Source organism: Bubalus bubalis, chromosome 5, assembly GCF_019923935.1.
Source record: "Bubalus bubalis isolate 160015118507 breed Murrah chromosome 5, NDDB_SH_1, whole genome shotgun sequence".
NCBI lineage: Eukaryota > Metazoa > Chordata > Mammalia > Artiodactyla > Bovidae > Bubalus > Bubalus bubalis.
The window spans coordinates 62,319,523-62,335,712 of NC_059161.1; the positions used below are offsets into that span (position 1 = coordinate 62,319,523).

Below are 16,190 nucleotides of genomic sequence, written 5' to 3' on the forward strand. Positions count from 1 at the left end.
AGTATCTCAAACTCATAGAAGATGTGTCTATCTAGGACCTCCTTCAATAGAAAAAGCAGAGAGCTCAAGCTTTTACTTCACATACCTGTATGACAGGGCTGGCCCTACCACCTACCAAGCTATGTAAACGTCTCTGTGCCTCTGTTTCCTTGTGTGTAAACTGGTTATGATGCTGATAGTCCCTCACAGGATGTTGAGAGGATGAAGTAAATCAGCACGTGTAATACCCTTATACAAGTATAGGTGCTCACTAAACCCATGAACTACTTTTACATATCCTCCAAGAGAGCTGGACAGGACTGAGTCCCTGAGTTTGCTCTCTCAGGGAGAGCAAACACAGCAATTAAAAGGGAGTATGATAAGTTCCAAATTTTCATTATCATTAGGAACATCAAATGGAAGCTAATTTCAGTATTCTCCACTAATATGGAAGCCAGTTTTCCTCTTCTTACATTTTAGGAAAGAGCCATTCATACTTACTGAGCACCTCCAAAGGACATGGCTGTGTGTTGAGCATTAGTGACAGAAGACATCCATTTCTAGTGAGGAAAATGTCTTGTAATCTCTTTACTTAGCTTCACATCTCTGAATTTCAAAAGCACCAGTAGAAGCAAACACAGTGTTCTGCTGTACCCTTCTTCCCCTGGGTCCCAGAATTCAATTAAAATCATGTTCCATCTTGCCTGATGCAAAGTGTTTTAGATTAAAGGAGCCTGGAATGCAAGGACCATATCTGTAAAAGCATAACTATAATGGACCCGGCAAAGCACCATGCAAACAGAGATGCTGAAAAAAGTCCATTTGATGATGAAAGAAAATCAGATAGGTAGATGGTTAAACAGATAGCTACCCAGAGCTTTTCAGCCAGTGATTCCTTTATGAATGCAGCCTGTGGGACTGTTAATGAATTTTTTTTTTTAATCTTATCATCATCATATCATTTCAGATTTATTGCCTTCTCTTTTTAGTCTCTCTTAACCTCAGTTCTGGCAAAGCCTATTTTGGTGTGTTGCTCTTTGAACATACTCAAAACCCATGGCAAGCTACCCTTTAAAAAGGCATTGGCATGAATGCCATGGGAAAATGTACTCCAAGGTTGCAGATGAATTGATATGATTTCCTTGATTGTATCTTTTTATTTATGAGGCATAATTTATGAGCGCTGGAGAGCAAACTGCAATGAGTGATGACTAACTGCAGCCCAAGTCATAAATCAGGAGCAGTGAAAGAAGAGGTGATTTTGATCGAATCTATTGAATTAGCTGTTGGCCTTAGCCAATATAGGTATCGGAAAGACCTTTTTAATATCTATTTGTCTCTCTCCTGGGAGTGTGATCACAATCTCATTACATGCCCCTAGGAAACAAATAATTTAATTGTTTGCCTGTTAACATGTAACCTATTTACTCTTCTTATTAATTACTGGCATGGCTGTTCATGTTGGACTTGTTTGTTTCTGATGTGAATTGTCATGAAAATATATTCATATTCTCCAGTTTTTGTGAATAATGTTGCATCCCTAGTGCTGCTTGATGAAACATATTGTTGAAATGTTTCTGTTTTATCAAAAATTGCCATTATTCCACAAGGAAGTATGTTATAGAATATCACAGAAGGTGCAGAGAACTGGAAAATTCCTCTGTGTATTAATCCTCTGAGAGTCACAGTTATACTTCAACTTGTAATAAACAGCCTGGAAAAAAGTGCAAAATCTCAAAATGCTTCAAGGGGAAGGACAACCACTGTCGCTTACATTAAGAGTCATCAGATAAGAGGGTTTTTGTGAAAGATCACTGGCTGAATTTGGTTATTCCTATGTGTGTGTGTGAGTCGCTCAGTTGTGTCTGACTCTGCAACCCCATGGACTGTAGCCAGCCAGGCTCTACTCCTTGGAATTCTTGAGGCAAGAATTCTGGAGTGGGTTGCTCTCATTTCTCCAGGGGATCTTCCTGACCAAGGGATTGAACCTGAGTCTCCTGCATTGCAGGCAGATTCCTTATCTCTGAGCCACTAGGAAAGTCCCATTATTACTATGGTCCATTTTTATATGGAAAATGATAACAAATACATGACCAAGTAGATATCAACTGGATACTAACAGTATAGAAAGCATTGCTAGGTTTGTTCTCCTGGTCTTATCAAGACTTGTAGCATTTCCTCAACCAAAAGAATCATAAGGTATTTTTATAATTAAGAAACCCTGAAATTTTACATTAAGAATTTCTCTTTGTACTAAGACTGCACTTAGAAAATATTAGTCCTGGGGAATGTTATTTGAGAAAGTTATGGCTGGGGAATGTTATTTGAGAAAGTTATGAGCCATTGAGTGAGACAAATCATTAGAACGAAAACTACAGTTAAACATGGAAAGTGTGCTAAAGAATAGTTAGGTCATTAATGTAAGTGCCCATTGTGCCCCCACACTAAGGTTTCTAAAGCATCTCTCTTCTTTCATCCTCACTGGAGTCATGATTCCTTCTCTTTCTCTTTTACAAAATTTCTTACAAATGCTTCTGTTCACAAACTCTTGCTTTCCATCTAGAGTAAAATTAGGAGGGAAAATGTTGGGTGAGAGGAATTAAGAACATTTTAAAATAGTTAATAATGTTCATCTGGGCTGCATGGGGGGAAAAATACCCAGCAAGTTCTAGAAATAACAGTATTTCAAGAAATTTGCACCTGAAGTGAAAACTAGGTGCCAAATGGTCATTCTACAAAAGCTGGTGAACTCTGGTTTGCTTGGAACTCTGGCCACTGTAATAAACTCGGTTGATGATCATTGCAATTGTAACATATTCAGCCAGATACATGCTGTGTGTTTATTTGAATGGCTGAAGGTAATGACAAAAGTAACGCAAAGTGCAATTCTGAATAGACAACATGTGAATAGAAATTGAAAAAAAACCCTATGATTTCTGTACCTGGTTCTGTAGGGAATAGCTCTCTGGGTTTCTCAAACAAGACTGGGCACAAGAATCCTTGGAAATGTTTTTAAAAGGCAGGTTCTGAGATCATTTCACTAGAAATTCTCTTATAGGAATGCAAAATGATTCTGAAGATAATAGCCAAGGAGCACACTTGGACAAAGACTCCTCTGAAGGAAGATTTGTAAAAGGCAGTTTTCAACAGAGGACAAACAGTTGAACCCATTGTTTCCACAGCAGTGAGATTTGGGCAGCATGGTGGCAGATGTTGACATTTCATGTAATTAAAATTTTTAAAGCAGCATATAGTAATTAGTCCTAGGAGGCTGGGAAAGTGGGCAGAGGATAAATAAAAGAACAATTTTATCTTTAATGGGCAACAGCATAAGGTTGGTGATAGTCACTAGTTAGATAACAAAAATTAGATTGAAAACAAATAGATCTACTCTTTTGCTAGTCAATTAGAAAATTTGGGGTTAGATCATTTTAGTTATTTTTAATTTATTCAAATATTTAATCTGTGTTTTCTATGACATCTTCTTACATTGTAACTCCTTTCATGGTTTCACCCAAAACCTTGGAAAGCACCCCATCTCAGCCAGCCCTAACCTGTTCTAATTAATAGCTCTAAGTTGGGAAACTCCTAACTCTTACAGTTATAATGTGTGGGTGTGTGTGTTGTATGTGTGTGTGCATATATGTGCACATGTGCAAATGTTCATTAAACCAAAATGATAAATAGAAACTTTAATCACCTTTAATTTTTTTATTATCAGAGGATAAATATGTTCAACTAGATAGTGTGAGTGTGAGGATATTTTGCATAAACAAAAGATGAAATGTATCCTTACTTTTTTTCACTCTTGAGCATGAAATTCATAAGTTATACTTTAGTTTTCAACTCTTAAAAAGTCCCTTCTCTTTTCTGAGTAACTCATACATTGTTTATATACCCTGGTGGCTCAGTGGTAAAGAATCCACCTGTAATATAGGAGATACGGGTTGGATCCCTGAATCAGGAAGATCCCCTGGAGAAGGAAATGGCAACCCACTCCAGTGTTCTTGCCTGGAAAATCCCATGGACAGAGGAGCCTGGCGGGCTACAGTCCATGGGGTCCATGAGTGAGTAAACAGCAACAAGAATATGTGAGGGGATCTTGGAATACAAATCAGGTGGGTTGGTTTATTAGTTAGGTAAATAAGAGGTAGATAGGTGGCAGATAGATATAGATATTGTGTTAGCCAAAAAGTTCATTCAAATTTTTTCATAACATCTTATGGAAAAATGCAAATGAACTTTTTTGCCAACCTGATAGGTGGCTAGATAGACAAAGTAGGCAACTCTACCTCTGTTCTCAAGATATCTCATTTCTTAATGTTTATACAGGTTCATTAAAAATAGAAGATCAGAGTATACTACTCACATTTCCCCATATAAGATCTCTGCTTTTTATCTACCATATAAAGATGGACCTAAATCTTGGGGCCATTATTTCTCAGTAAAAATAAACCATAAGCATTATCTGTTAGTATTTTTATCCTGAACCTTAAACTATACTTTAGTTCCTTTATCTCCTGTTTAGCTGGGCATAGACAAAAATCTACAGCGATTTTTAGCTACAGGACTTTTTACCTTGAGAGAGAGGAAGAAAGAGATTCATTGACAGTTTCTTTCTGCCTTTTCTTCTGGTAGTTTGGCATAAGAGATACTGCTTTGTGGTACAAGTCTTGAGAAATCCATAATGCTTCATTAGCACAGCTTTCTTCTTTGTAACTGCTTTCATTTTCAGAGGAGCGCATGTAAATAGGCTGCTCCTGCTTTGCATAAGCATGTTGATTTATATGAATGCTATTTTGATCTCAAATTGATTGAATACTAAAAAGAAAGACTAGGAAAAAAGCACTGTATTATGAAGGTCTCCTCTCAAAGACAAAAGACACTAGAGCCTACATTCCTTCCCAGTTACTGATGGGGAATTCTGTATGGCCCAGTTGTTTTTTTTTTTTTAATATTTCTAGAGAAATACAGTAAAATACTACATTACTGAGACTCAAGTGTTTTAAAATACCATGGGTTAAATTATATTTTGGAACTAGAACTTCACCCCATAAAAACTCATGCAACACAGAAAGGCATGAAGTCTAGACCTAACTGCCAACGTGAGCATTAAAAAGCCTTAATAGATTTGGTGCGCAGTAGTTAATCTGCCTGCCAATGTAGGAGACACAGGAGACACTGGTTTGATCCCTGGGTCAGGAAGATCCCCTGGAGGAGGGCATGGCAACCCACTCCACTGTTCTTGCCTGGAAAAAGTCATGGACAGAAGAGCCTGGTGGGCTAGAGTCCATGGGGTCTTCAAGAGTTGGACACGGCTGAGTGACTGAGCACGAATTAATAGGCAGCTTGCTGAATTTTTATTTTGTCAAGCCCAGTTGCACTTTCCTCCTTATGTTCATCTCCATCCTTTGTGGCCCCTACTAAAATCCTGTATGCACTTAAATTACCAACCAAAGCCTTACACTTGGCAAAGAGTTTGATATCAGCATATTCACCTTATTTTGCATCCCTTTCTCAAGAATATTTATTGTCTTTTCAAACTTTGTCACTTATTGTGTAATCAGAAATGCTTTCCTACCCTCCAGAAAGAAATTTTCAGTAAAAGAGGTTAGTCTGGAGCAGACTGAAGTCAGAGGCTCTTTCTCATCAGCCTTACAGTATGCCCTCCTCCTCAGTTATTTCCTATAGCTACTCTCCCTGTTGTTAGACTGACCATGGCCATTCCAGAGAGGGTGGTAAGAGCAGCTGTTGTGTTCTGCCCTGGACCCTGGTTTCCATGGAACCTGGCTCTCACATTGCTAAGACAGTTTTCTGCTCCTTACTTCCCTGGGTCTATCAAAACAAACCTTCATCATTCAAGGCAACCTGGGTATGTCTGTTTACCCTTACAAGCTGAGATTTTACCTAATTCCAGAATTGCAGGTAATTGTCTATAGCTGCTGCTGCTGCTGCTAAGTCGCTTCAGTCATGTCTGTGCGACCCCATAGACAGAAGCCCACCAGGCTCCCCCGTCCCTGGGATTCTCTAGGCAAGAACACTGGAGTGAGTTGCCATTTCCTTCTCCAGTGCATGAAAGTGAAAAGTGAAAGGGAAGTCGCTCAGTCGTGTCCGACTCCTAGCGACCCCATGGACTGCAGCCTACCAGGCTCCTCTGTCCATGGGATTTTCCAGGCAAGAGTACTGGAGTGGGGTGCCATTGCCTTCTCCAATTGTCTATAGACAGGTCATTTAATATTCATAATCCTGAGTATCTTATTTATTTGTATGGATGACATACAGAATCAAAAGCACAGCTTACTGGAAACAGCAATAAAATTTCCTGGAGAGTAGAATTCTAGTTTCAGGTATTGTGACTTCTGTCACCTTGAACAAGAGAGTCACATTTCAGAGGCTTGATTTCCTCATCTGTAAAAGGGGCCAATAATATATTCTCCAGCCACCTTACAAAGTTGTGTTTGTGAGGACCTAGTCAGTGAACATTTGTTAAAGTGTCTTGTAAAGTATAAAATTTATACAAATGTGAGTGATTATTAGCCACATGATGGGAGCAATGGATCAGAACACTGAAAAGAGCAGGCTCTACTTAGTAAGTAGGTTAGTTACCTCTTTTTAAAATCGGGCATGTATATCAATTATTTCTCAATAAAACTGGGGGTGAAAAACAGGGCTTCTGGCAATCCTATCAGCAACAGCCTGGGGATTTGCTCTTGACCATAATTCAAGAGCAATTCAACATCAGAAAGATTACTTTTAGAGAAATCTGCAAAAAAAAAAAAAAAAAAGTACAGAAACACTGATAGGAGTTAGCCTAACTGTGGAAAGCTCTCTGATATTCATTAAATTCTCTTAAAGATATTACTGATGTGAAAGCAAAATAAAAATGAAACTAAACTCGCATTGCAAAGTATTCTCCTACAGTGTTTCCTAAATATCTTGCATTTGAACATTCCACATGCTCTTTTAACATCACACACCTAGAACATGTGTACTATAGAATCAAGTTTTCAAGACTTGCCTTTAAAAGCTCAAAACAAATATATATAATTAAATACATATATATGTTATAGACAATTATATGTATTAATTATAATATTCATGTATGTGTATATATGTGTGTGTATACATACACACACAAAGACACCAAATGCAGAAAAATTGTCCTGAAGTTAGACTTGCCCAGCATGGAAGCTTACTAAGGAAGACTCCTACTCCTAAATATGCAGACGGTCCTCTTGTATTGCCATTTAGATCTATCATCCTGATTGATCACTGTGTAGTTGGCTATTATTGGGCCTAATTTAACCCTATCCACTCATACATCCATCTACTCTGTCTATTGTACCTGACATTCTACAAATTACTTACTCATGCAAATAATGACCTAAGGCAACCTTTTAGGATATTCGTGTTTAATTATACAAATGGTGCTTGATAAATAAGATTATACTTCCTTCCATATGTTTATTCCCTTCTTGATGAAAGGAAAATTTAATTTTCATGCAGATTGAGTGAGGACAGGGTTTAAGAATTGCTGAGTTTTATGGAGTCTGCAGATCCATCCGGTTTGCAGAAGCTAACAAAAATCACTCCAGGACCCGCACAGGGATGAGCAGCTTTTCATTAGGCTTAAATCAGCTGATTGCATTTGGAAACCAAGGTTCTAATCAGCCCCTCTGTGTTCACAGGGTCAAAGGCTAAAAAGAGCGAAGACCTGCCCTCCTTTGCAATTGTGAAGTTCCAGAATCACAGTGTCTCTCATTCTGTGTGTTCAGTTGCTCTGGTTGCCAGCTTCTTTGCAGCTTGAGGTTACCTTGCTTTTAATGGGTCTTACTGATTTCTCTTTGGAGGTCTGGGCTGTGAATTCAGCAGGAAAAGCCCCCAGCAGCTGGACGCGGTGTAGAACTGGACCTGCCCCCCCAGAAGGTCTCAGGGCCCCCAAGTTCCACACGGTTTCTGCCACCCAAGCAGTGGTCAACATCAGCGCCCCCCAGAAGCCCAACGGGATTGTCACTCTCTACAGATTGTTCTCCAGGAGCACCAGCGGGGCCCAGACAGTGGTGAGCAGCAGTATTCTGATTGGTTTACTTAAAATCAAGCTTGGTGCCCTTGCTTTTTGTTAGCCTTGATCCTTCTTTCTTATCCATCTGTTCTCAGCTGCCCCGTGGTGACCTTAGTGACGCAAAGATCCCACTGCAAAGAAATAGCATCAGGAAACATACAGAAGATATGTAAATACTTGGGATGAGGAGGGCTAAAGGTGGTATTCAAGACTCCACCGATCTTGTAAGAAGCCTAAGACCTTAGAGATAATCAAATTAATTGAATGAATTTAATTAGGATACACATGTCAAGCACTTAACATAGTAGTGGCTTGTAGTAAGGGGCCAAGAAACAGTCTTTGTCAGTGATGTAAATGTTAATATGAAAAGGGAAAAAAACAGAGCACAGGAAAACCTCAGAATCCCCATTTGGCATGAGCAAATCTCTAATCATACACTGAAAACTCAGTCTTTCGAGAAAGTTCTAGGTCTTTGGAAAAGACAACAGAATGGTTCAGCTCAGCCCTACTCCACTGTTCATGCATTAACACATTTGGGGCACACTGAGGAGATAAGACAGTCCTGTGGCGGGAAATCACCTTTCACACTGTGTTTTAGCCGAGCCACTGGCTGAAAAGGACACTAGTAATCAACTCGTCTGGTTCCTGCATTATTTAAACCAAGAGACTACCATCCTGGAGATGAAGTCTCTTTTCTCTGCAGGACAGCTGGTATCACTCTCACATTTCTTATGAATAAGTATAGATTATAATACTTTGTTCACACAGACCTCATAGAGAAATTGTGCACATCCCAGTATTACATGATAAATTATTTAGACTGATTGAGGGAACAATTTTGGCAAGTGTGGAGAAATCCTTTGAGGCCAGTGTGCCAGGTATGGAAACACAATTTCAAAGGATCACTCACATGCAAGGAAGTCTCGTATTGAATGTTAAAGTAATATTAGCATATTTTCTACAAGGCTTCCGATTCAATAAATATAGATGATGTAAATACAATCAACCCTTGATTATCCATGCTTATAAAATGATAATATTAATAAACTAAAATAATTTATATTTGGAGTGCCTTGTATACATTTTTCTAAATAACAGGTAGCTCTTCTTAATTAAATGTTGCTTATGTCAATGTGAAAATGAGTTTCCAGTTTTGGAGCTCTCCTCTTCCAAAGAGCACTTAATAAAACTGCAATAAGGTAAAAAACATTTGCTCCAGATAAACTAAAAAGTTTATAATGCAACAAAGATAACTGAGGAAAAAAGTATATTTCTTATAGAACAATACCTTTAGAGAAGCACATGGACTTTCAAACTCCTAAATATATATAAATATATCAAAAAAGTGAGAGTTTCACAGAAATATCTACCACTGCTTTATTGACTACGCCAAAGCCTTTGACTGTGTGGATCATAACAAACTGTGGAAAATTCTTAAAGAGACAGGAATACCAGAACACCTGACCTGCCCCCTGAGAAATCTATATGGAGGTCAAGAAGCAACAGTTAGAACTGGACATGGAACAGCAGACTGGTTCCAAATCGGGAAAGGAGTACACCAAGGCTATATATTGTCACCCTGCTTATTTAACTTCTATACAGAGTACATCATGTGAAATACCCGATTGAATGAAGCACAAGCTGGAATTCAGATTGCAGGGAGAAATATCAATAACCTCAGATATGCAGATGACACCACCCTTATGAGAGAAAGTGAAGAACTAAAAAGCCTCTTGATGAAGGTGACAGGGGAGAGTGAAAAAGTTGGCTTAATACTCAATATTCAAAAAACTAAGATCATGGCATCCAGTCCCATCACTTCATGACAAATTGATGGGGAAACAATGGAAACAGTGGGAGACTTTATTTTGGAGGGCCCCAAAATCACTGCAGATGAAAGTGCACTTTCAGACTGAAGCCATGAAATTAAAAGACACTTGCTCCTTGGACGAAAAGCTGTGATCAACCTAGACAGTGTATTAAAAAGCAGAGACAAAACAAAGGTCCATCTAGTCAAAGCTATCATTTTTCTAGTAGTCGTGTATGGATGTAAGAGTTGGACCATTAAGAAAGCTGATTGCCAAAAATTGATGCTTTTGAACTGTGGTGTTGGAGAAGACTCTTGAGAGTCCCTTGGACTGCAAGGAGATCCAACCAGTCCATTCTAAAGGAATGCAGTCCTGAAAATTCATTGAAAGGACTGATGCTGAAGCTGAAACTCCAATACTTTGGCCACCTTGTGCAAAGAACTGACTCATTGGAAAAGACCCTGATGCTGGGAAAGATTGAAGGCGGGAGGAGAAGGGGACGACAGAGGATGAGATGGTTGGATGCCTCACCAACTCAATGGACATGAGTTTGAGTGAACTCCGGGAGTTGGTGATGGACAGGGAGGCCTGGCGTGCTGCAGTCCATGGGGTCGCAAAGAGTCAGACACAACTGAACGACTGACTGATATATAAAATATATTTCAAGCTCATGATATTCAACTTTAGAATTTGAGGGAAGTTTTGATACCCAAATTATTGATCCACACAAGTAACAATGGCAGAATATGAACCTTAGAAAATGTTGAAATATAATTCAAATATAGATTTTTTTCAAAAAGACATCATTCTGAGGGTCACATAACTTGGTCAGTATTTTGTGAGCTTTGTGCCATTTTCTAGTATTTATGGTAATAGACAACACTGTGCCTTGTGATTCCTATCCTGTGGCCTCAAACTTCTATCTAACTGTTATCTCATTGCATTTTTTGGCATGTGTAAGCCATGCCTCTCCCACTGGGTTGGTCATTCCTAAGGGTACATACTGTGCTGGATGCTAGGGTGCATCTCCCAGAGTAACTAGCGAGACACTGTTTTTAGAGAATGTATGGTACATGATTGGAGAAGGAAATGGCAACCCACTCCAGTGTTCTTGCCTGGAGAATCTCAGGGACGGGGGAGCCTGGTGGGCTGCCATCTATGGGGTCGCACAGAGTCGGACACGACTGAGCGACTTAGCAGCAGCAGCATGATACATGATAAAAGTGAATCAACTGTCTGTGACTTGCAACCCGCCCTCATCTAGCCTTCTCTCTCCTTCTACAGCTGGCTGAAGGCCTGGCCACCCAGCAGACTCTTCACAGCCTGCAGCCGTTCACGACCTACTCCATTGGGGTGGAGGCCTGCACTTGCTTCAATTGTTGCAGCCAAGGGCCAACAGCAGAGCTGAGAACTCCTCCTGCTCCACCCGCAGGATTGTCCTCTCCGCATATCCAGATGCTGGCCTCAAGGACAGCCTCCTTCCAGTGGAGTCCGCCGCTGTTCCCCAACGGTGTTATTCAAAGGTAGTGTGGGAGAGCCAAAGGGAGAAATAAACCGAAATAAGACATGCACACGGACCTTCAGCTTCCCAACCCTCCCCAGGAAGACATGCTGATTGAACAGGTACCTATAGCAAAATGGGCTTTCCAGGTGGCTCAGACAGTGAAGAAGCTGCCTGCAATGCAGGAGACCTGAGTTCGACCCCTGGCTTGGGAAGATCCCCCGGAGAAGGCAATGGCGACCCACTCCAGTATTCTTGCCTGGAGAATTCAATGGACAGGGAAACCTGGTGGGCTACAGTCCTTGAAGTTGCAAAGAGTTGGACACAACTGAGCAACTAACACTTCATTTCATTTTATAGCAAAATAGACAAAAAAATCAATGAGTGGTCACATTCCTTACAAAGTGTCTCAATCATAAAATCAGCTAAGGATAGAAAGGTGAACAACAAAAATAAGGAACACAAGGCAGGGACTTTCCTAGCAGTCCAGTGGCTAAGACAACATACTTCCACTTCAGGAGCTACAAGTTTAACCCTGGTCCTTTGTGGCTCTCAGTGTGCTGCCAAAACAATGAAGGAAAGTTGAGGAAATGTATTCCCCATCATTGAAAGAATGTGCTCCTCCTCATGGTTCCCTGAGGAGAAGGCAATGGCACCCCACTCCAGTGCTCTTGCCTGGAAAATCCCATGGATGGAGGAGCCTGGTGGACTGCAGTCCATGGGGTCGCTAAGAGTCGGACACAACTGAGCGACTTCACTTTCACTTTTCACTTTCATGCATTGGAGAAGGAAATGGCAACCCACTCCAGTGTTCTTGCCTGGAGAATCCCAGGAACGGGGGAGCCTGGTGGGCTGCCGTCTATGGGATCGCACAGTTGGACACAACTGAAGTGACTTAGCAGCAGCAGCAGCAGCAGCATGGTTCCCTGGCATTTTTCACTCTGCAGGGCTCAGTTAGAACATAAGGAACTTCTGTGGCTGAATCAGAATTCCTTTGATGTAATTTAAAGTGTTGTAATGAACCACTGTTTGAAAGAGCAGAGAAGTTATTTCACTCAAAATAATCTGTAGAGAGAAGAGATATTCTTTATTTCCGACAGGAGAAGTTTTATCACTGTCCTCTTAAAAAGAGAACTATCTTATCTGTACCAACAAGGATTCCTGACTGCTGGGTGGACAGCAACATGTGTATACATGGGACTTCTCTTATCATTTCTCTGGTTCCATCTGCTGCCCACTTCCAACAGCGTTAAATAAAGTGTTTCTGAAAACAAGCGTCTCCCACAAGTGGGAGTTTTAAAGTGCTGGTAGTTCGGTGAAAGCAAAATGGCTTCTCACTAAACATGATCAGGTATAAAAGAGAGTTAGACTAATTCCACTGACTGTTTCCTCTTTATGTGTCCCTTCTCCTTCCAGCTATGAGCTCCAACTCTACAAGGCATGCCCTCCGGATTCAGCCACCCCCTGTACCCCCAGCCAAACCGAGACCAAGTACAGGGGGCCAGGGCAGAGAGCCAGCCTCGAGGGTCTCCAGCCCTACACCACCTACAAGCTGAGGGTGGTAGCCCACAACGAGGTGGGCAGCACGGCCACTGAATGGATCAGCTTCGTCACCCAAAAAGAATGTGAGTAGAAGTGGCTGCCACCATGTGCTGGAAAGGTGGCGGGGCAGCCAGAGGGGAGGCTTGTCCTGAAGGGAGGGGAAAACAGTTCGCTAAAGGGATTGAGTGTTCAATTCCAGTGAACGCTACTGAGACATCCATGAAGACAACTATGGGGCAAAAATGCCCATTGGATTAAATAACGTGGAGATCAAGAGGGAATTTAGGGAGGACTTCCCAGGTGGTCCAATGGCTAGGACTCCGTGATCCCAAAGAGGGGGCCCACATTTGATCCCTGTTCAGGGAACTAGATCCCGCATGCCATAACCAAAGATCCTGAGTGCCACAACTAAGACCCAATGCAGCCAAATAATTTAAAAAAAAAAAAAAGAATGAATTTAGGAAGATTTGTCATGTGGCAATGGGATGAAAACCAATTTAGAGAAAATTAATATATGGGTAAGATGAAAATAGACAGTGAAGATGACTATTTTGTAATTTTTAAAAATTTTGATGAACCAATTTGGCAATTTATTTAATTGTGACTGTACTGGGTCTTCATTGCTGTGTGGGCTTTTCTCTAGTCGCAGCGAGCAGGGGTACTCTGTGGTTGTGGTGCGCAGGCTGCTCGCTGCAGTGGCTTCTCTGGTTTCAGTGCACAGGCTCTGGGCATGCAGGCATCAGCAGCTGCAGCATGAGGGCTCAGAGCACAGGCTCAGTAGCCGTGGTGCAGGCTTAGTTGTTCCACGGCATGTGGGATCTCCCTGGATCAGAGATCGAACCCATGTCTCCTGCATTGGCAGGTGGATTCTTTACCGCGGGGCCACCAGGGAAGCCTTATATATTTACTTTGAGATAACTTTCTGGAAAAGTTTGTCACTCCTTTCCCTTACAAATGACATAATCGCTCACATTGCCAGTAAGCACTGAAATCTGGCCCTTCCAGGAAGAACACAAGGGCTCCTGAGTGCAGCAAAGGGCAATTAACTAATTCATTGTGTCCTTATATTTCTATAAAATAACACCTTTTCAGAATTGATAAGGTTTATATGTCTACTTTTTAAAACTGGCAAATACAAAAAGTATTAAGAAGTACTTATAATCAGAACCAGCTATGTAGTTTGTGGGGTCCACTGGAAAATAAAAATACGGGGTCCCTTGTTCAGAAATCATTAAGAACTTAAAGACAATGACAGCAGAGCATCAGACTAAGTCTATAATTCTCCTACATGAGGGGCCCTGGGCAGCTACACAGGTTACACACCCATGAAGACAGTCCTGCTTATTATCCCACTCCACCCTGAGGCAACCACCATTAATATGTTGGCATAATTTATTCCTTTAATCCCTTTCTATGCAGCTTTTATTACATGGTTGAGATCATACTCTAATGAAAATTTAATATCTGATTTTTATACTTGATATTATTTTATTTGCATTTTCCATGACATTAAAAACTCTTAGACACCAAGGTTGATGGCTGTATAATATTCCATCATGTGAATTAGTTGAGCCATTCCAGTTGTTTCTAACCAGATTTACAGATGAGAAAGCTGAGGCAGGGCTACGGACTGTGCATTACAGTTCCAGGATGCTGTTCATGTCTGTTAGAATCTGAACTGAGGCTCCTGGGGCTCTGTGAGGAGCTAAAGCTAGCGCTTCAGTCCTTCCATCTTCCACACTTAGAAAGTGGAAGTGTTTCTCTAAGTTCAGGATCACTCTGCTCAGCAGCAGCCTCGGCACTGCTGTATTAACCTGATCAACTAGCCCCCTACTGTCTGTAATAGATTTCAGACCTTCTCCACCCTTCTCCAAACCTTCACTGCTCCTCACCCCATTCCCACATGCCCTCACCATCCTCACCCACCTCACCCACCTGCAGAACTCCTTCCTCATAATTCACCAGGAAAAGAAAAGTCATCGATTAGTAATTGGCTTCCTTCCTGCCCCAGACAGCCACATGCCCTACATCTCCATGATCCCCATCAGGGACACGGCAGGAAGGGATGGTCCTTCCATCTGAAATAGACCCTTTTCTTGTGTTTTGACCACCACTTCCATCACTACTGATCACCGTTTTTCTATCCCTAATCTTTAGTACATCACTGTTGCTTCTACCCTTCTAATTTCAAAGCAAACAGACTCCATTTCCCTTTTGATTCCTGGCCAGGCTCCTCGCCCCAGGGCACAACTCTTCTAAAGAATGGTCTTCAAGTGCTTTCCCATTTTCTTTCTTCCCACATTTTATTTAGCTTCCTCCCAACTGATTTCCACATCGTCCCTGCATGAAAATCTCTTCCTAAATTTGCCCTTGACCTCCACACCAATAATCCATTGGGCATTTTTCACCAGTAATCACATGGACTTCTTGGGAACATTCAGTGAGATCGAACCCTCAATCCTTGGTTAAAAAGTGGCACTCCATACTTTGCATGGCAGGTCACTCCCAGTTTTCCTCCTGCCTCTTTGGATGTTCAATTTTATTTCTTTTATTTTTAAATTTTATTTATTTAATTATTTATTTAATTTATTTATTTTATTTTTTATTAATTATTTAATATTATTATTTAATTTTATTTCTTTATTTGGCTGTATCAGGTCCTAGTTGTGGCAGTCAAGATCTTCACTGCGTCAGGCGGGATCTCCCGTTGCCGGGCACAGGCTCTCTTGTTGTGGTGCATGGGCTCTGTGCAGGTTTAGTTTCTCTGCAGCATGTGGGATCTTAGTTCCCTGACCAGGAATTGAACCCATATCCCCTATATTGCAAGGCAGATTCAGTGGTAAAGAATCCGCCTGCCAATGCAGGAGACACAGGAAAATGGGTTGGATTCCCTGGGTCAGGAAGATCCCCTGGAGGAGGAAATGGCAATAATGGCACTCGAGTATTCTGGCCTGAGAGGAGCCTGGTGGTCTACAGGCCATAGGGTCACAAAGAGTCGGACACAACTGGAATCACTGAGCATGCACGTACCTTCTTAACCTCTGGATCACAAGGGGAGTCCCTGTTCCATTTTAGGCAACTTTGTTGGTTGATCGTCCACCAGTCAAGTTCTTTAAGCTTCAACCCCTAACTTTCTCTGCCCACACTTTCCCCTTCCTCCCCCTTCGCTCTTTTTTCCTTCTTCTCCTGCCTCACCTCTTCCCTCTTCGGGTGAGTTCATCTCTTCGAAGGCTTCCATTGCAAAGGCTGACTCCCAAATGGTCACCTTCTCCCCGAGCCCTCGGCTTGAAACCCAGAA

The 16,190-nt window shown here is 41.3% G+C and overlaps 1 protein-coding gene across 1 annotated transcript in view; it reads left to right on the forward strand.

Annotated features, from left to right (window-relative positions):
- Positions 1–16,190, forward strand: part of USH2A (usherin) — a 940,802-nt gene that overhangs the window by 890,667 nt on the left and 33,945 nt on the right. Inside the window, exons 67-69 of the mRNA XM_044943197.2 lie at positions 7,830–8,039; positions 11,134–11,372; positions 12,767–12,975. Of these exons, the coding sequence (XP_044799132.2) occupies positions 7,830–8,039; positions 11,134–11,372; positions 12,767–12,975 (658 nt within the window). The remainder of the gene's footprint in view (positions 1–7,829; positions 8,040–11,133; positions 11,373–12,766; positions 12,976–16,190) is intronic.